This window comes from Bactrocera tryoni, chromosome 4 (assembly GCF_016617805.1).
Source record: "Bactrocera tryoni isolate S06 chromosome 4, CSIRO_BtryS06_freeze2, whole genome shotgun sequence".
In the NCBI taxonomy this organism is placed as follows: Eukaryota; Metazoa; Arthropoda; class Insecta; order Diptera; family Tephritidae; genus Bactrocera; species Bactrocera tryoni.
This window is the reverse complement of record NC_052502.1, coordinates 18404819-18427341: the sequence shown is the minus strand read 5'-3', so window position 1 is coordinate 18427341 and position 22523 is coordinate 18404819. Positions and strand designations below refer to the sequence as shown.

At 35.7% G+C, this 22523-nt stretch overlaps 1 protein-coding gene across 3 annotated transcripts in view; it reads right to left on the bottom strand.

Annotated features, from left to right (window-relative positions):
- The window catches only part of LOC120773986 (furin-like protease 2), a 392069-nt gene that overhangs the window by 5536 nt on the left and 364010 nt on the right, over positions 1-22523 (bottom strand). For all 3 annotated transcript variants that reach the window (XM_040103245.1, XM_040103246.1, XM_040103247.1), the window contains 4 exons: positions 18327-18603; positions 17196-17395; positions 16725-17003; positions 16309-16550 (listed from right to left, as the gene is read on the bottom strand). In XM_040103245.1, coding sequence (XP_039959179.1) covers positions 16309-16550; positions 16725-17003; positions 17196-17395; positions 18327-18603 — 998 coding nt within the window. The remainder of the gene's footprint in view (positions 1-16308; positions 16551-16724; positions 17004-17195; positions 17396-18326; positions 18604-22523) is intronic.

Sequence of the window (22523 nt, the reverse complement as noted above, 5' to 3'; positions counted from 1 at the left end):
AAGAGCGAATCAGTATTATAAAAATATATTATATAAAATGTTTAGGTGGGTGTAAATTGCAGATTAAAGCTTTAATTGGTATTAGTTTTAAAATAAGTTGAAAAATTTGGCACATTTTTGCTCGATGTGATCTCTTTATGATCGGTTTAGTAAGAAAAAACTGTGAAAAGGTAGATTTATGTGATATAATTGAAAAAGGTAAAGTGATGGCATAGTGTTTATATTAAAATTGAACCTAAATGTGCAGCTTCTTCAAAAAAATTATTTACTGAAATAAATTATAAAAATTTTATTTTTATTAAAAAATTGTATCAGTAACTTAATATTCATATATCTAGTTAGACTTTCTTTAAAAAGCTCTGTAACGTATTTTATGAAACAAATCGCAGACCCTGCTGATAAATGTAAGACACGAGTGCTTAGAGCTGAGTGTATTTATTTTGCCATCAGTTTATAAAAAAAGAAGAAAATTCAATAAAAATACCGCAAGACTTTTTTGACAACCCATTATATACGCTCCTGAGATATCCATTTTGAATTTTGTTTACGTCTTTTTCTACCCAAGCTTCATTCTATGCAAACAATATATCTTCTTGAAAATTGTTATAGATTATTATCCAAACTAACGTTATAACTTCCGAAGAAATTTTTTGGTTTGGACCAATTAAACATATAACTGCCATACAAATTGAACAGCCAAAACCAAAATGAAGATAAAATATGTAGTGTGTACAACATGCACGGATAGCTAGGTGGTTCTACTGGCCTTATCGTTGCCCATGATTAATTTCAGAATAGTCCTTAACTGCAAGCAGGCACTGAGTTCACTAGAAGACAAGCTCCACTTAGACTTGATTTGGATTCCCGACCACAGGAACATTTTTGGCAACGAAAAAGCAGAGGAGTTGGCCTCTCCTAAGCGAATCTGGGGCAGAGTTAATACCAAGCCCGCTATGATCGACCACGAGAAAACTCAATATACAACTTCAACAATTAGCAAATAACAGATGGAAAATTATAATGAAAGGCAATATAACTAAACAGATATGGCCATTATATGACAAGAAAAGAACTAACGACTTTTTAAATAGTTCAAGAAAAAGTATCTACAGACTATGACAGAACCATGACAGGGCATTTGCCATTTGGAAAATATGCGTCCAAAATGGGTATGCTCCACAATAACATCTGCCGAGGCTGCGAACTAGTAGGGAATAAGGAAATAATTTTCCACTTTCTCTGTGAATGTACAGCCCTATCGTAGATCCGGCACAAAACACTTGGAATTCATCAAGCACCACATCTTGAATAGATGTCTACAAAAAGCATATCGGACATTAATAGCTTCATCGAAATCACAAAATGGTTTGAATGAGAAGGTAAAACGTGATAGCAATAATAAAAAAGTCTACGACCAGTGCATAAAAATGGCACAGCTAGTGCTAATTGAGCCCGAAATATAACAGAACTGCACTCCTATCTAGCTACCTGTGTAGTGTATTATATGAACTTGATAAGTGCATACTACAAATAATATTTTTGATATTCGAGTGAGAAGCTACGAAAGCCAGTTTTCTTATTGGTAAACTGTTTGAAGATACTAGTGAGAAGGTAAAAGCTTACAACAGGTATATTGTTCAACCATATCCATTATAGTGACAGTCTCAAAAGAGTGACAGAATGAGAGTTAGAAGAAAGCAGATCATAATTTTTTTCTGGATTTTTTTCCTTGCAATTTTTCTCTTTTGAAGAACTCTAATATTGACTTTGCAGAGAGGTTATGGGAACATACAGCAATTTAATTCAGATCATGAATGAAATCTGCTGAAAGATGTCAGCTGAATTGAAGCCTATAATAATATATATGTTTATTCCATATGGGAGCGAAATACTATATTGATAATTAATGAAGAAAATGATCAATGAATAACACTACAACAAGGAAGAGGCGATTTGGATGGCTATTATAAGAATTTGCACTAGGAAATATGATATGTTTTATTAAATGTTAAACCTTGGATTTGAGACTTTCCTAATTTTGGAGTATTTGTCAGCGTAGAATTTTTCATAGCATAATCAACTGGGGTAATAAGAGCGTTGACATAGCAAAAACCATAAAGACAATATTAAATAAAAAGGTGAAGTTACCTAAGTGAATTTGAAGGGTTGTGAATTTCGTAATTTTCTACTAAAAAATTAATTTTCAATTGAATTACAAAAAAAAAATAATAATTTTCAATAGAGCTTTAAATTTTTAATTCCCAAATTGGAATTGAGGAATTCATTTTTAATACCTAAAATCGTCCAAATGGAATTAAAACTTAAAATTTGTTGTTTTTAAACACAAAATCAGAATTAAAAATTGATAAAAACATTTTTAAATTTAAAAACTGTAATAACAAGCAAAAAAAAATTTTAAATGGCAAACAAAAGACATAAAAGAGAAAAGAATAAATATACCAAGGGTATATTAAGCTTTACATGAAGCTTGTAACACTCAGATATATACGATCTAGGCTATAAGTTTTTGAGATATCAATCTGATATTTTGCACTCGTCTTTTTCTCACCAATAGCTTCTATATAGCTACCATGGAAAACTTTTTCATTTGATAAGATATCTTCCCGAAATTTGGCATAGATTATTCTCAAAGGTTACGGTACTATCTCAGAAGAAAATTTTCAAATTGAAGCACTATAGCATGTAGCTATCATATAAACTGACTTATGATATTCCAGTTCTTGTAACGAACTTTTATGATTGCGAAGGGTATTATAGCTTCGGCACAAACGAAGTTTACGTTTATTCGTGTTTTATTAAAAAACTGAATTAATCTTTTGTAATCAAATTTTTTTAGATTAAATTGTTTTTTAACTATCAACTACATATAAAAAATTAAAATTTTAATTTTAATTGTTTCAAACTCTTATTGAATTTTTAGATAAAAAATATAAAAACAATTCGTAATAAGGATTTTTGGAATAACAACATAAAAAATGTATGTAACTTCAAATATTAATCAAATTCTCAATAGAATGCGTTATTTGAAGCCCTACTTGGATTTGAGTTAGATTTTTTCCAAGGATATACATGTAATAACTTCCCTAAAATGGATAATGACAAACTGAAATACGGATTCGAGACATATAAAAAGTTTTCGAAAAACTCCTCTACATTCGGGGCAAGCAAAAATAAATATTTTTTGGTATAATCCATATAAAATCTATAAAGTACTAAATATCGTTTCGTTAAACTTTGAAATGATCAAAAACATAATTTTAATTTTTAAAATGCGCTAAAAATATTTTAATTTTTCAAAAAATTTATAAAATATTTCGATTTCTTAAGTTAAAGTTTCCGCGTAGCAACATGACAATAAATATCGGCTATATTACGCCTAAAGCGCCTAAAGGTATACTTTCAAATTACTATACTCTAGCTGGTTCAGTAGACACCGAGTACGTTACTGGCAAGTGGTCAACCGACAAAACCGAGTGACTTTGGCGAATAACCAATTATTGTTTAGCAACAGCAAGTAATGGAACCAATAACAATGAAACAAGCAAATACTAATACAAGCGATGGAGGAAGCCAACGCAACCGCTCAAGCGACAGTGATAGCAGACGCTAAACGACAAGCAATTTTTCAATAGCTATTGGTGGAAAATTGCTTGCGCGACACACAAACACACATACAAATGTGTGTACATAAACACAAATATGCTTCTACGGAGATATACACATACATATATCTATATACATATATATATATTTATACATATGTACATACATATGTACCACTTTTATGGCCAACACTTATAAGCACATACATATAAACACTTATTTGCTCACGTTTTATGCTTGAAGTCAATGTTTGCTGTTCGTACACATACACACATGTGTGTATATATGTAAGCAAGCATTCATGTTGCTCGTAATCCTGTTTCGTTGTTTAACTTTCTGGTTTTGTGCGCTCAACCATACCAATAAAATGGCAATAAACCAAATATCTGCGCGCTTACGGGGCGCCTAAACGGTCGTAAGCGAGCACACAGCCACACACATGTGTTTACTACAGCTAAGCGCATATTTACAAGTACACGTACGCATGTGTGTGTGTGTGCAGTGAAGTACGCGGTAGGCCATGCAAAATAGCCATGTGTGCTGGTGAGGAGTGGCTTAGCGGTGGGCAGGGGTACAACTTCGAGGTATGCGAAGCGTTAGCGGTGCCTAAGCCAGCGAGCTGACACACACACACAAGTGGCTATAGTCGGCTTGCGACCGCACAAAGCACGCATAGGCTGTGCAAAAACACTTCACTGGCGATACGTATGCTTATATATACGAGTGTGTGTGTGTATGTGTTGGTGCGCTCATAAAAGTTTGATGGGTCGCGCCAGAAAAAGGGGTAAATAGGATTACGTAAGCGCGCCGTCAAAGGCGTAGCGGCAAACCATTTATTTGTTTTGAATTTTACATTGCTGAGATATTTAAGCGTGTCATTTCGCTAAATACGCGACCCGCATCGCTGAACGCTCATCAACACACACACGCACATATTGCTATATCAACAAAGCGTATATTTGCATTACATGCACATACATACATATGTATGTACATATATAAAAAATAATATACACAGTTCAAACATGTGAAACTAAAACCTGGTGGCACCGCTTTGCCTAACCGTGCTCGTGTTTCTCCAGCACTTGGCTTCCGCCGCTTTTATAGCTTCCCATTTGTTATTGCTTTTGTCGGTATCTCACTCATTTTCCATTCGATCCGTTGCATCGCCGCTTTTTTTCTTGTTCAAAGGATAAAGGATATCCGCTTTCTTATGTACAAGTACATGTAGATAACAACAACAGCACATACAAATCGGCGGATGTGTTCATTCACTCGTAAGAATGACGAATTGATGGCGCCGCTTTGTCACCACCAACAACGTCTATCATTAAATTGACAAGTACTTTTCGAGCAATTTACTTTTGACTGCGTGTTTAGTTATTTATAACTGTACATAGTTGCACAGACATATGTACATACTTTTATTGAAATATATACACAGACAAATACATTAGGGTGTTCGTTACTTCACTAGTTGATATTGTTTTTGTAAACGCTGCCCGTAGTATTAGTGTTTGCCATAAAAATAAAGATTTACGATTAAAAAACGCTAAGCCGTGTTGAAATCATATTTCCTTTGCCACGTATACATGTACATATATACATATACAACGTGATAATTTTTTAATTTTCGGCGTAGCCACCATTTTAAGGGATCAATATTCTTATACAAAATTTTCCGTTCTATAAAAAAGGTCTCAATGTTTTTTTTTTCCAAAATTATTGCTGTATAAGTTATTTGCAGTTAAAATTATACATCAAATGACCTGAGCATTCATAAAATGATTTGCACATTACTTGTTACTCATACGTCATGGTGTACTATATGAATATTGGTCAATTGATGCATAGCTTTTCAAGCAATAAATCAACATCTACATAAAACAAGAAAAAACGTTATATTCGGCTGCAACGAAGCTAATATACCCTTCACAGGTGCATTTCTTTTAGTAACTATGTGTCCGGTTTGTATGGAAGCTATATACCATAGTAATCCGATCTGAACAATTTTTTCGGAAATTATATTATTACCTTAGAAAATAGTCTATACCAAATTTCGTGAATATATCTTGTCAAATGCGAAAGTTTTCCACACAGTTTCGGTTTGTATGGCAACTATATGCAATAGTGAGCCGATCTGAACAATTTCTTCCGATATTACATTATTTTTATGAACAATAATTCATACCAAATTTCGTGAAGAAATATCGTCAAATGAGGAAGTTTCCCATGCAATCATTTGATTTCGATCGTTCAGTTTGTATGGCAGCTATATGTTATAGTTCACCGATCTAAACAATTTATTCGGGGATTACATTGTTGCCTTAGAAAATAATCGATACCAAATTTCGTGAATATATCTTGTCAAATGCAAAAGTTTTCCATACCGGCTCTAGATTGCGATCGTTCAGTTTGTATGGTAGTTATATGTTATAGTGGTCCGATAATGGCAGTTTCGACAAATGAGCAGCTTCTTGAAGAGAAAGTGACGCTTACAAAATTTCAAAACGAAATATTAAAAACTGAGGGAGCAGTTCGTAGATATATAGACAGACAGATAGACGGGCATGGCTAAATCGACTCAGCTCAACATAGTGATCATTTTTATTTATACTTTATAGGGTCTTCGACGCTTCCTTCTGGGTGTTACAAACTTCGTGACAAACCTAATATACCCTGTTCAGGGTATAAAAATTACTATGAGCGTTTTAGTGGTTCCGAAAGTTTTGTACCATTGACCATGGTATATATTTTTTGAAAACAAGAAAAATCATAGTAGGGTGAAACCCGTCAGAAAGAAGAGAAAAAAATAGCATTCTTTATCCTTAAAAATTAAGCCATGCTGCTTCTTTTCCCGATTTCGAATTGCGCGAAAATTTTTTTTTTTTAAAGTTTGTTATTTTTTTTTCATTTCCGATGGGCTTCAATATGCTTTGAATTTATTTCCATTTTAACACTTTCAAACGTTTTTGCACGAGTCTATCCGAATATCAATTTTAAAGTTGTAGACATATTTGCTTTGGAGAGAGAAGTCTTAGCAAAAGATCAAAAAATCCCATATTAAATATATGGGAAGAGAAATATGATTTTGGCGCGTTATAAATTGAAAATAAAGAGCTTGTTTAGGTTGGATCCTTTTACAGAAAAAACTGACTTTAGTTAGCACATAAAAAAAATCAGCTAGAGAAATAACGAACACCCTATTGTACATATACATATTTATATGTACGAGTTTTTGCATGACTGGAAGGGGAATCGGAAATTCATCGTTGTGTTTAGCTTTATTGCTAAAGAATTTAAAATGACAATATTTGCGTGTCATCTTGAATTGAATTAGTTGCTAATCATTGCAAATTTTATGACAACAATGATGTCGGTTATCGTTGTTGTATTTTCCAATGTTGTGAATTTTAAGAAAAAAGTGACTTTTACTTCGGGATGAACCCCTGAATGCGAATTAAAACTACTGTGTTGGTGATTCAAATGGCTTAAAATATGTGTAGTTCTTTCGCCGCATGTTTGCAACGATAAGAAAGAAACAGCGGGTCATGATTAAGCTTTCAGTTACCATATGGTTAATCGAGTTTGTTGGGGTACAAAAAATAACCAAATCTAGATGAAAGGACCTGGCAAGTCGTTGTTTCAAAATAGAGTAAATAACGAAGTAAGTTGACCACTTTAGAAGCATATTAGTTCAGACCCCAACATGAACTCAGATTGTTAAAATGTAATGACTAAAATTTGAATGAGCATATCGGTAACCAATATACCCATTATAGCAATGCAGTAAAAGTCTGGCGTAGATGTCTGAGAAAGACCGCCGAATAATTCCCATTTACAATTTTTTCCTGCTATCTGGGAGCCGTATTAAACATTATGATCATATGTAAACCATATTTCCTATTCTTTCGCACGCTAACGCTGAAACGGCTATTGGATCAGAATAAAAATTAGTACGACTACTCTACTAGCCAAAGCAATCTGAGTGCTAAGATATAAAATTCTGAAATGAGAACATAGAAGTATTTATTCCTTGACCGTGAAATGTATGAATGCTAAGAGCTATAGCAGACGGTAGAAAATCGGGTTAATGGGAAATGTTAAAGCGTTTTAAAACTGAGTAAATTGTTTTAAATATAAAAATTGGTACTCAGAAAGTGATTTTGTTCTCAAAGGTGCTTAACAAAAAGTTGAAGTTACGTTCCATTAACAGACTGTACAAAAGCTTAAGTAGAAATATAAGTATTAAGAATATACAGTTTAACCAAAGTATTGCAGGATAAGCTATTTGAGAACACGATGGAAAGAAAATAATAAAAAAATCGAATCGACTCAATTTACCAATTGACCATAAATATACCGGATACTGTGTAAAAACTGATAACCTCCAACAAGAAGGAAGGAAAGATGATTCAATTATAGAGAAAAATACTTCTATCGAAAATGCAAAAAATAATAACAATTGCCAAATTGATTGAACTCAATCAGTTTTGAGATAAAAAGCGCATAGTCAACTAGTTATCTACATATATATGTACATTAGAGCGGGTCGACTTTTTTTGATAAACTCACGCATACGGGAATAGACCTACGGATCATTCAGAACAACTTTCCTTAAGAGACTGTGTGTCTTATCGAGTCAGCGATTTTTAAGCCAAATTTTAAATAATCTGTATAACTGGTCGTATGGGAGTTATGTGATATAGTTGGTTGATCTGCTCGATTCTGACAAATGATGATTTTATTGTCAAAAATGTCAAAAATGAAGAACAAAATTTTATAATCCCTAAAAAACTTCGTCTTAAAAGCCGGTTGCTTACGATCCACAGTCTCTAAGGCAAAGTTGTTGAAAATTATTCTTAGAACATTTAGCTCTTTGTAAATCGACCCGCTCTAATGTAGATGTATATATACTATTGTGATCAAATTGAAAGGTGGATTTTTAATTTATATGTATTTCGCGTGTTTTTCGAATAGGTCAATTTTTTTTGTGTAAGTTGGTAGTACTGTTAATGACATCTATGCTAAATTTCACGTAAAAATTTTTATAAGTATGTAAGATGCGCGTCGTTTTGTGAGGCTGTTCCATTTTTACTATGCCTGAATTTATTGAACAAAGAAGTGCGATAATGCACCATCTTATACTGCATTGGTTATTCATGATCATTTCGCCACATTTTCCATTACTATCGTGCCGAATGAGAATGGCTATATTTTTTCTACATTCAGTGCACATCGAGTGCAAATCGAGTCTAAAAAATAAATCAGCTAACTCAATCAAAGAAAAATTTATAGAGAAGAATAATTCTAATGGCCAGGAGCGAAAGATTGTTGCTCTGAAATTTTATTTTAATATTGACTGTGTTGTTGTTTTTTGCAAATATGGCAATATTATAATGGTTTTCACTCAAAATTTCTTCACTCACCTTAGACTACAACTTATTTAGAGTAATTTTGTATTTCGAAATGAGCAAAATCAATAAATTGACTCAACATTAATTGCATATTTTTTATTTGTGAAATTACTTTCCTTCAATTTTATTTTAGTTGATGGCGTAGCAGTCATTTAAACTCACTAAAACCCTTATTAATTTCTCGAATATTCATACCATCGTTTATTATTATCACTTTCGATAACTTCTATGCCATAAGCTACCTTCATACATATTTTATTGATCAATCGAATATTCGCATAAAATTCCTCACCCATTACTGCGCAAAGCTAAGTTCGCCATTAGAGTAAATAAATATCAATTGAGTTATCTATAACGGTTTGTCGTTGACTCGCTATTAAATTTGCGTAGCCAACGATTACCCGACGGCCTTGACCTTTACTGCCAGCAAAATCTAATAATAAACAACAATTTCTCGCTATTTTACAAGCTCACTGCTGGCGATTGAGAGAAGTGTCGCACGAAAGCGACGGAAATGGTGAGAATTTACGACTTTTCCATAATCAACGCTAAATGTTGGCGATGAGCAATTTATGTGGCAAATGCAAACGTGCGAGGCAAGTATGATTTGTATATTGAAGGTGTTGTTTGAATAAATATGTTCGCTGGAGGCGTTCGATTTATTTAAGTCATTTGATGACTTGGTGGTATCGCCTTACTGACGAAGATATGGTATGGTGGAAGATAAAGATTGTGGCGCCAAATATTGCCGTACTCAAATTGAGCGAAATTTCCTTGCTATTACAGGCTTTTTGATAATTTTTTGTTGTACCGCCGCAGGCGACGTAAATTCCGTCAATTATGCGCATTCGAAGTGCTGGCCATCGGCACATACAGTAGCAGATAGCACGGCAGCATATTTATGCTTGTGGCACTAAGTTGGCAGTGGTTGTACGAAGCGCCTTTTCGAGCAAACCACGGCGTTAGAAAGCACGCAGCAATCATCAACAGGAAAACACGCGCATTTTCACTTTTATTCGTTAAATTTATTACACTTGTATTTGCATAGATTTGGCTTTTATAGCTTCGAATTTGGCTTCTTGTCAGTTCGCCTTCGACTTTTGCTGCTCGGTGTTTGCCAAAATTTGATTTTCGGACCACACGTTCGTCTTGTATTCATTGCTTTGCGCTTTGAGCACGCTGCCAACGCTTTCCGCACTCAATTTTATTTGAAGCAGCAGAGTATGGACCTGCATCTTCGTTCGCAGATTTTACGCGCATTTTCGCCGTCAGTCAGAAACCAACCGAAATTTATTTTTCCAATATCATTTCCAGCAATTCTCTTCACGACGTTGGTAATCATATTTGACTGCGGGCGAAATAAATTACTGTAAATGCGTGCAGCGGTGTCGATGTCCTTGTTAAGTTGTCACGTTTTGCGCAAATACATATTTCGATGAAGATTGTCAAATATTATATTATATATGTGATATTAAATGTGTGTATTATATATATATATGAGTGCGAATGCTTAGGGTTTCGTTAATTTTATGCTTTGCCGTTCGCAAAATTTCGTTCAGCTTTTAGATATTCATACGATTGAGCTGAAGTTTATATGATATATATTTATATGATTACGACAGCAGCTCTGATTTCAAACGCCTATAAATATGCTACAGAAATCATAGCATGTTGTTGTTATTTCTAACATTTGCTTATTTATTTATCATGCAGAATCAGATAAAAAAAATCAAAAAATTAAACGGTAGCTCCAGCAGCACATGAATATTTGAAAATACATGGTGCTTCAGCCTTTATTTTTGTGTGAAAGCAATAAATAATTTTGAAACAAAACACCATAACTTCGGTTGCACCGAAGCTGTAATACCCTACACCAATCAAACAATTTACCAAATCAGAGTTTCAAGTTGACTCATAAGCTTGTATGATAGCTACATGCTGTAGGGCTCCAATTTGAACAATACAAGGTGCTTTCCAAAGTAAACAGGACTTTTTGAATCTAGTGACCCCAGTTGGCGCCATTTATACATATATCGATTGGTGCGTTAGAATCTACTATCTATATCGATTGTTCAGTGAGAATTTCACGACATTTCATTGATTGGAAGTGAAGTTATTGCGTTTTAAGTGTCAGTATGTTTGTGTTATCGGTGCGAAAATGAGCTTCGAACAAAGAGTCAAGATTAAATTTTGTTTTAAAATTAGTAAAACTTTTAGCGAAACGATGGGCGATGATTGCCTATCCCGTAGCAGCGTGCATGAGTCGTGTCAACGTTTTCAATGTGGTCGTGAGGACATAAATGACAATCAACATGTGGGCCAATCAAAATCCGTGATCACCTGAAATTCCATCGAAACTGTGCGTGAATTCAGCAAAAATCAGCCAAAATCATCATTGAAATTCTTGGAAATGGAATTGAACATCTCCAAAACATCGATTTTGACCGAACATGTTAGCAAATAGGGTCGCAGTTTTGGATACAAATCTGTGCCAAATTCTGTGGAGATATTTTGACAAATAAAAAAGTTTTCCTTACCAGGACATGATTTTGAGCGACCAGTTTATATGGGAGCTATCTGATATAGTGGATCTATGTCGGTTGCGACAAACGAGCAGCTTTTTGGACATGAAAGGGCATGTGGAAAATTTTAGATCGATATCTCGAGTACTAAGTGACTAGACGGATATGGCTAAATCGATTCAGCCCATCGCATTGATCACTTATATATTCTTTACAGAGTCTCCGACGTTTCCTTCTAGCTGCTGCTACCTTTGTGGCAAGCTTAATACACCTTCTATAGGATATAAAGTAAACTGTATACTATATTTGAAGCTAATTAATAAATTATGGTTTTTAAGTTATTAATTACTTTTTAACACAACATTATTCAAGTTTTGAAATGTTTTATAACTTTTTTTTCATCCGAATGTCACAGTACAGATTTCGGCACTGAATATGTAGATGCCTAGCTGGCTAAGGCACTACCCCAAGATTGATGTGCAAAGTTCATACTAAGCCAACTGAAAAGCTGTAGTTAGTTGCGTTATAGCTTCCGGCAAAGCTTGTACCTATCACAAGGTTGCTTTCGTGTTCTACTTCTATTTTCACTAGTTGAGATACATACATCTTTAAAAGACTGATATGCGAGATATTTAAGACTTGATCTGGCAAACGCGGGATATTTAAGAATGTAGATTTTATATTATTCTCTCTGAACTCCTTCCATGAGGCTTTTGCTGCTGGCAATTGTAAAATTTTCAATATTACCGCATGAGTCTCTATCGGATAGTGTGCAGTTAGAAATTCTATAAGAATTGAAAGGTGAATTTTCTTGAGGATGAGAACGATTTATACTGTGTTGAAAGGACACTGCGATGAAACCAATGATACAAGCAATGGTATTATTTCCAATAGCCTTCTTTTGACAAATCAGTCGTGTTAATCGTTAGTTTCCAAAATGATGGAAGGAGTCAACGAAAATTGGACCCAACGGTTGGTCTATCCAAGACGTGGTCGCGACCAACATTTGAAGGAAATAATCTTCAAAAAATGAATGCCAAAGAATGTTTTTTTGAATAATAATAAATTTAATGAGGAATAAGTTTGAAGATTTTGTGCTTTTTCTTTTGAAAATTAGGAAATTTCGAAATGGATCACACTTTATCAGTATCTTTTATATATTTTTCGAGCAGAGAAAATATGAGCCACCGATATTTTTGAGTAAACGTCGAATTAAACAGTCACTTTCATGGTTAGTTTATTCCCAAATGAATGTTCAATTCACTAATTATTGATCGACCAAGTTCAAGTTAAAGCCTAACAATTTCGGTCGTTGTCTCGGTATTTAGGGCTTTATGGTTAAAATTGTATGGAATCGGTTATTTGAGTAGAAATTATTTAATGTGTCCATACATAAAATAAAACACACCCTGTAATTAAACTTTAATTAAACGCTGACACGTTTGCTTTCAATTTGGTTGAACTAACAAAAGTTCTCATATTTTCAATATATTCGCTTAAATTAATATCACTAACCTTTACTATTATTTTAATATTGAAAAATTTATCTAAATATTTGTTAACCCTCGACCTAATTCATCAATTAGACACCTATTTTGCATTATTTGTAACCTATCTTTTTTTTTTTTTGATTCTCCAAATCGCATATTTTATTCTCCTTTATTTATGAGTTTGCTCAAAAATACAAAAAAAAACCATAGCGAAGCATATATATATATATACACACATACAGTCACCCAGACACACCCAGCTACAAACAGTCACTTACATTCATGCCCACATTTTCACATAAACTCACACACAGTCACTTACACTCACTCACATCCACACACACATTTTCACAGTTCCGCCGGCAAGGAAATGAAAACGTTCGCAGATTAGAGCAGCTGTTGAAAATTGAATATATTTTCGCATATTAATTTCTGCGCCAGTCTCGCTGCTACACCAACAATTGTTGGCAATTGTTAGTATTTGAAAGAATTTGCATAAATAAATGAATACAAAAAATATGCATTTCGTAAATAAATATGGTTTAGTGAATTGAAATTGAAAATATTAAATGACTTTTGAATTTCAATGATATTGACCTGGGTGTGTTGGTATATTTTACTGCTGGGTAGACGCTGGTTTGAGGGCGTAGTAAGTTGAAAAAATTTCTCTCGAAGCGTAAAATGACAAAGTAATGGAAATCGGGGATTTTGGGTAGATTTTCGAGATTTTCTAAAGTATTTTGAAGTACTGAACATTCTGAAATGAAGTGTGCCATTTTTTAATTAATGGAGATAGAGTGAAAGAAATTTCATATTAAAGATTTGCTTATATTTATGTTAGTTTAAGATATTAGTGGTATATCAATTTACATATTTAGAAATTCGGGACCGTTCTGGTTATGCAGATATTTTTATGGTCTTTGATTTTGGTCTGAGGGAATTTTGTGATCAAACATGTCATTTCGTTGAAAATATCGAACAAGAAATTTTTGATTCTTGAACTCGAGTAAATTTTTAACAACATACCAAAACGATTAGGGGTTGTAGTATAATTTTTTATCATGTTGTGAACTTAATCACACACTTTTAGCTCGTTGTCAATTTATATAATATCATCATTCTTATTTTTCGCTCTAATTTAACAAGCATAGTGAAACACTTCTCCGAAGTGAAAACTGTTTCCAAAAATTCAAGTCTCAAACCAACTGCAAACCCAGTGACAAATCAGTTTTCTGAAGCCATGTCGAAAATTATAGTGGATTTGTAAGGCTTAGGTAAGGAGCGAATAGCTCTGTTTTTCTTAGATGCAGATATTAGTATCAAACGGAGAAAGGGAAATAGAAATATTTAAGAAGTCCAGTAATTAATAAATGATTTTACATAGTAAACCCTTATAGCTAAAGTTATAGTTGAAGAATCTTATGTTCAAAGGTCTTCAAATCAGTAACTAAGTATTTCGATAAAAAAAAAAACATTACTAGGGAGGAATCTTCATTAATTTTTAATACAATGGTTACGATATCGCCGAAATGTTCACAAAAGTAGGATCGGCACGGCCTCTTTGAGAAATCAAATATTTCATCAACAGACAATACTACTGAGGGGTATATAAATCTGAATGGAGAATATTTTGAAAAAAAAAATAAAGCAATTTTCGATATTAAAATTTGCATTTGATTTCTAATCCCGAAATATAAAAAGCAACTTAAGTTTTAATGATGGGCGAGTAATAACTCCAGTTTACAGGCATTTTGTGCCTGCGATGTTAGAGGCTATTTGCTGCTAATTTTGGGGTTTTAAACCGAACATGATAATCAAAATCTCCTAACACCTAGGATTTTTTGTGTTGTAGTCAAGGTGAGTAGAGGTCAAACCACCACCAAACACCAATAGCTGTACCGTTCCCACTAGGTCGGGTCTACGTAACCGGATCAAGTACTGTCAAATAGGCAGAGATCTACACTACAACTAATAGACATATGTGATTGAAAATTTTTTAACTCAAATCCGTAATCAAGACACATCAATTACCCCACATACTTCTTAGCACATCAATCGCAAATTGTTTCTTCAGATTTGTGGAGTAGTGTAATAAGATAGGAATAGGGATAAGAGCAAACCAATTGAAGTTGATGAATCCTCTCTTTCTTATTAATTGTTTCTGTATCTACAAGGTGCGCTCCAAAGTAAACAGGACTTTAAAAACAAAACAAAACAAATGATTTTTTCAGCAAAATCAATTAATTTTATTTAAAATAGTCTTATTCTGCTTCCATACAGCTTTTTGCACGGCCTCTAGTAGGCCATGAATGGCCTCATCGTCTGCATAACGCTTTCCTTTCATGGACAAATGCATTTTTCCGAAAAATACGAAGTCGCACGTTGCCATATCAGGTGAATACGGGGAGTGGTTAATGGTTAAAATGAGATTTTTGGTCAAATAATCGTCCTTGGAATTTTGTATTCTGAGCGATTTTTGATCGTCAATAAATTTGCGCGAAACAAACCGTGCACACACCTTTAGTAAGCCCAAATGTTCGATCAAAATGCGATAAATCGATGTTTTGGAGATGTTCAATTTCATTTCCATCAATTTCAATGATAATTTCGGCTGAGTTTTGCTGAATTGACGCACAGTTTCGATGCAATTTCCTGTGATCACGGATTTTGATTGGCCCACATGTTGATCGTCATTTATGCCCTCACGACCACTTTGAAAACGTTGAAACCATTCGTGCCCTCTACTACGGGATAGGCAATCATCGCCATAAACTTGCTTCATCAATTGAAACGTTTCCGTAAAAGTTGTACCAATTTTAAAACAAAATTTAATGTTGGCTCATTATTCGTACCGATAACACAAACATACCGACACTTGAGAGGCAATAACTTCACTTCCAATAAATGAAATGTCATGAAATTCTCACTGGGCAATCGATAAAGATAGCAGATTCTACCGCAGCAGTCGACATATAAATGGCGCCACCTGGGGGCGCTAGATTCAAAAAGTCCTGTTTATTTTGGAAAGCACCTTGTATAATCATACAGGCGCTTGAAACTTCTCACTTATATATGTAGTTGGTTTTCGCTAATAAGCTCCGGGAATATGGGTGCAGAGCTGACAATGGGGTATATTAAATATATAGTAGCTTAGTGTATGCTACTATTTAATTGAATAAAACAAATAAGTCTAACATTAATTAGTCCCACTGCAATATTAGACAACCCACAAATGGCAATGAAATCTCCACTTACCTGCAGCACAGCAAAAACGACCACAACAATAGTGACAATCGCCAGACAGACGGCCACAGCAACAGCGGTAATTGCAGTCAGCGGTGAGCTCATACGCGAAAAGAAACTGCCACCATTACCGGACGCATCCTCATCCAAAAAGCCACCATACAGGCCGCCACTGTAAGCGCTGCCGAATTGTTGTTGCTCAGCAGCGGCGGCGATGCGGCGCTTACCCGCCGGCGAGGCATTGATGCAACCGCCTGCAAAATCAAACAATTGCGATGAGAAACACACGACTGAGCTCCTGCCATTATGCATTAATGAACTCATAACGGTACATGTGTGTATCATGTGTGAGCACACACGACACAATGCACGCTTTGAAAATGAGTACGCCTACACACATGCGTGTTTGTGCTTTTGCATGGACTTACCGGTATCCTTATCACAATGACAGCATGACTGATCCTCCGGTGCCGCATCGGTGGGACAACAGGGCACACATTGATTATTCAAACGGTCCAAATGCAATGGAAAAGCGCACGTTTTGCACGAGTATTGGCCGGGGCCGGAGCAGGAACGGCACGAGTCATGACAGGTTTTGCACGTTTGCGTGGGCGAGTCGTAATACTGTGACCCCAGGCACTCCATGCACAGGCCGCCGTCGAGCATGAAATGTAGCGGGCAGGAAGTGCAGGCGAGTGGTCCAGCGCCTGAGTGGCATAAAATTATGAAAAGAGTGTGAAAGAGAAGAAATGAATGCATAAAAAGATGAAGTAATGTGTGCAGCGGCTGCATAAAAAATTGAAATTCAACAAATCAATTCACTCAGCGCGCGACACGTGCGACCAGCTGGTGCTAAGCAGCTTTGCAACAATCGCCCCAATGGCCAATGGCGTACTTACCGTTGCAAGTTTTGCAATAATGATGACACTTCTGACAGCCAAACTCGGATTTGTAGAAACCCTCCGGACACTCCGGGTGACACTCGCCGCCGGCCAGCTGCCAACCTAACGGACACTGAACGCATTGGTCGCGTCGTGGTCCGCTGCAGGTGTGACAGCTGAGGTAACACTTGGCGCAGGTGCCACGGTCGCTGTAGTAGCTGTGTGTGTGTGTGTGTGCAGGAAGAGTGTGTAGTGTAGAGTAAGTGTGGCGGGGAAGAGAGAAAAAGAAAATTTATATAACTTTTAGCACGAGTGTTTGCTGAAAAATAATCTTAAATTGCAATATTTTTTAGTTCGCGCTGTGCGGGAAGTGCGCGCGGGCAGCAGGCGCCGGCAGCGTAGTTCAGCAGGTGAGCAGCGAAATGAGTAAGAAGTTCGGAAATGTGCAAAACTTGTCGTTAAGTTTTCTTTACACTCTACCGTTATGTTTTGTAGGTAGTTAGCGTTGTCTTGTTATTGTTGTTGTTGTTGCTGCAGCTGCTTGTTAGCACATTGACATAACGGCGCTGCAACTTGCGAACTTTTAATGGTGACGCAATCGTTATGTTGTTATTATTACAAACAATTTTTGTTGTTGTTGTTGTTATAGTTTTGAGTTGTTCAGCTTGCTGTATTGTTGTTGCTTTTAAATATTTGAACAGTTCAAAAAGTGCACGGAATCGTTAATCAGCAGCGCTTCCGCCGTGTTGCCACTTCTCGCGGCAAATAAAAACAGCTATGGAATAAATGTAAAAAAAAACAACAACAAAAACACATTAACAAATCTGCTGCAAAACATAAAGTTTTACCGTCACACTTCCGAAGTCACAATAAATTTTTAAACACCGTTTGGATGAGGCAAACGCCGCTCAAAAGCAATCTCAACGCTTGTCAGCGCCATCGACGAAAAGCAATAATCGCAACAAACTTCGGCGCCTTTATAATATCAAAGTCAAGCGTAAAATTACTTTCGCACTCATTTCCTACAACTGCCGTCATACCACGCCGCACCAACTCTCCGTCCTCAACAGCAAGCAACGCCTGCTGCTCAAGCGCAGCTACAAAATGGAGCGCCCTTTAATGAGCGCTCCGACAAATCCCATTAATTACCCATCAGCGCAGGTTGTGCGACACTCGCCGCTCTGCAGCTGCAATCCTTTGGCGCAGGCGGTGCAGTTCATGCGTGACACGCACTGTGTGCAGGTGTGCAGGCACTTGGCGCACACGCCCGCCTCCATGTAGAAGCCGTCGTCGCAGCTGCTGACGCAACGACTCGACTGGAGGAGTAGACTTTGCGGGCACGAGAGGCAATTCGTTTCGGTGGGTCCATCGCAGGTTTCGCACGTGGAGTGACAGGGATGACAGTGATTGTTGTCGTAGTACTCGGCTGTGCGTTGGAAAGAAAAGGAAGAGAAGAAAATTCGTTAAGTTAGTTGAGGTTAATTTTTTAATATTTTAAAAACACGTGTATTTTTAAAGGAATATTGAAACATATGTTTATAAAGGATATTGTCATACTGATCTGTTAATATAATTAATTGAAGATAATACTGGAAAATTGGTAAAATAATAATTTCGTAGTACATTAAAATTAATGCTGTTTATTCAGATAAAATGTTGTTGGAATTACAAAAAAAAAATTCAAAATCAACTTAACGTCGAAGTAGTTTCAAATACCATTTGTGTTAGAATGAAAAGTTTTTCTAACCACTCTAGATCTTAACAAGAATGAACGTTAACTTCGGCTGCACCGGAGCGTTAATATGCTTCACAAGAGCATTTTTCAAGCTAACCACTTGTATAACAAAATCTCAAAATTTAACCGGCAAACAATTACATCCGACTGATAACATTTTGCTGTTTCTTTCCCTTTAGCCACGTTGTTTGATATAGCAGTCATCAAGTGAAATTATGGCTACTTAAGAAAGGGGAAATATATTTTACTTAATAAGATCTTATTCTTGATTTTGATGTACCAGCTACAGCTTTCGAAGACTGCAACATAGCCTTGGATAAGAATTTATGCCAAATAGTAAAAATATTTCCATTTTTCAGCGGTTTTCAAGCATAAATCGGCCGATACTGGTGCAATTTCACGTTCGATATTCGTACGAAGTTCATCATTCGACGCTGGCTTGTTACCATAGACTATAGTCCTAGACTTGACGTAAGGACTGTACCGTGTAAAAGAAACTGCACACAATACAAAAATAAAACTGTAACGTAACGATTTTACTAAATTTTGCTTGTAGCTGGTTTTAATAACAAATAGAAGAGTTTTTATCTAATTTCAATTAAAACTAGTAAAAAAAATATTCACTTAATTTATGCCGAATTTTTCGTTTAATTCCCTTCATTAAATTTTGCACACTTTCTTTTGTAACGGTTCGAATTGCTTTAAGCCAGTTTTTTTTTAAACTCGTCAACGTTTTTGGCAACTCGATGATTCTTTTTCAAGTTCTGTTTGACAATTGCCCAATACTTCTCTATCGGGCGAAGTTCTGTAGCATTTGGAGGGTTCTCCACTTTTTTAACAATATTGACATTGTTATCCTTCAACAAAGACAAAGAGGAATGAGCATAGTGCACTGTGGCTAAGTCGGGCCAAATTAATGTTGACACGATGTGTTTTTTATAAAATGGTATAGGCGACGGTTTAAACACTCCTTCTTATAATTTTCGACCGATATAGTACCCATTGTGAAAAATGGAGTGATCTTAAGGCCGCAAGAGCAAATAGCCTACTAGATGAGTATTTCCCCCCAAATTTTTCTATTTTAGTTGTTGACACTGACCGGTCGACAGTACCGTCTTTTGGTTTTGTATAAAATTGGGCACCTGGTAATGTTTTTGAGTCCATTTTAACATATGTTTCATTGTCCCTTCTAACACACTCAATAGAACCTTTTAGCAAAGGTTCGTACAACTTCCGTAGCCTTGTTTTCCCTATTTCTATTTGTCGTTGACTTTTTTTGGGAAGCTTTTGTTTTTTTATAAGTTTTTAAATTATTTCTGTGCTTCGCTCTTTGAATCATAGTAGCACTGGTTTTAGCTTTTTTCGCCAAATCGCGCACAGACATTGATTTGCTTTGGTTTATTAAGGCCAGCACCTTTGCTTCAAGATTTGGATCACTAGGGCCTTTTATGGCCCACTTTTTGATACATCTTTAAGAGAACAGGTTTCATTGAACTTTATTATAATGTTTTTTACACCATCTACACTGACTTAAAATCGTTTTGCTAGCGTTTTTGAAATCCTTTTTTTCATTGCAGTAATTGTGCACAATTTGTCTACGCTCGTGCTCTTTGATTCGAGCCATCGCGAAAATGATATTACAAATGACGGAGAAAGAAAAAATAATAGAAGTAGAACTGATCTCGCTATCTAACTCTATCTTGCAAGCAAATGGCAAATGTGATCTCATGAAGATGCGAAATATTGAGTTTCAAGTGAACGGTTTCTGTTCGATCCTTAGTTCCATAGGAAATAGTCCAGCGGCGTCAAATCGCACGACAGAGGCGGCCAATTGAATGCGCCATTTCGTGAGATAACACTTGGTTTTCAATAAATCGTTTGTGACATTCGCTGCGTGGCTTGTGGCGCCGTCCTGTTGGAACCACATATTCTCCCAGTCTATATCATCCAATTCGGGCCAAAAATATCCGAATCGTTTTCATGTTGTTGCTCAGCACAATTCACGAACATACGACATTTCAAGTGGTGAAGCGGCTTCTGTTCTTGCGTCAATTTGATCTTGTAAAGAAGTGGGCTCTTTTTGCAAAATTCTTCACAATGACGTCACAGAGATGGCCAACGCTTGAGAATGACGTGTTAAAGATTGACTACGACATTCTTTAGGCCACATCTGGAATGTGATTTAGAAACATCGAACTCAAGATACATATCCAATTCATTTAGACTAACTTAAAATATATATCTTCTTTTTATCTGAGCTGGCTTATTTTGGTATTTTCAAAAATATTCTTTACTCTCATTCAAGTCAACTGAAAACTAGAAGCTGTATTCCAGCCACTCTTAGCGCGATTCTTGAGTAGACGGGCTCATTTGTGTATAGGACACATTTTTAACATTTTGATTAAGTTTGAAGAGGCAGACATCTAAATATTATTACATTTCGGAAATTCTTAGCATCTTCTGATCAATTAATACATATATGTATTTTGGGATATTGCAAGAAACCGTAAAATGAATGAAAGAGCCTACACTCTTAAAAGTTTAGTAGCTTTGAATAACCCCAGCAACCTCTATCGAAGAAGGACTTAAGCATGAAGCATAAATCAAAAAAATTTAGAAATTTCGATGAAAATACTTCGTCAAAAATTTATAGATATTATTGGAAAAACCATGTTTAATAACCTCACCATATCAAAAATAAACACCTTTAAAATTTAAAACTAAACTGTTGGAACGTAAAAGCAATCACTGCTTCTACGGCAACATAAATGGCGCATATAAGTAATATCCCAAGAAATGAGATGAAATTATAATTATGGCAGGTAAAATGAGTTGACGTGTCGGAAAATGCCACACCAAACGAACTTATAAAGAGCAAGAAGTATTTGTTTGCATGCGTACACACACACACACACACACGAGCTCAAGCAAACACGCTCAAAACCACAGCTGAAGAGCAGAAAGAAAAGGGCAAAAAGCTGATCACACAAATGAAATGGTGAAATGGTCAAGCATAATTGCAAATGAGAATGGGAAAATGTAATTTGACGAATGAAATGAATTGGCAGTGCAACAAGAATGAATGGGCGCAATGTAAACGTGTGGCAACAAGGCAAGGCAGCGACCGCCTGCTTAAAGTGTACGCATTGTTGTTGCTGTGCACGCAATTTTATGGCAATCATAAAGGCGAATTGCCACAACGGCCTGTACGAAGCAATGGCCCATCTTACGGCCGCCCACACGCATCGCTTACATTGCGTCACATACCTGTGTGTGAGTGTGCGTTGTACGAATCTGCATACGAAACTCATTTAAATCAGACGACTCTGCGCAAATTTAACGTGCTTTTAATTTCGTTCTGTATGCAGTGCAAAGAAGTTGGTCGCAGATGCAAATTGTTGTCGGGAAAACGGTAATTGCCCCGTTTTTTATATTGCAGCGGTGTTTTAATGGGTTCTTTACATGGTTGATGCATTCTTTGTTTATATGGTTTGCTTTGAGGATGCTTCCAGGCTGACGAAATTTAAGATTATTTAAATTTTTTTATTATATAGTAAATTTTGATAGTACTAATTTCAAAAAATTTAAAAAATAATAAAATATTAAGTGGC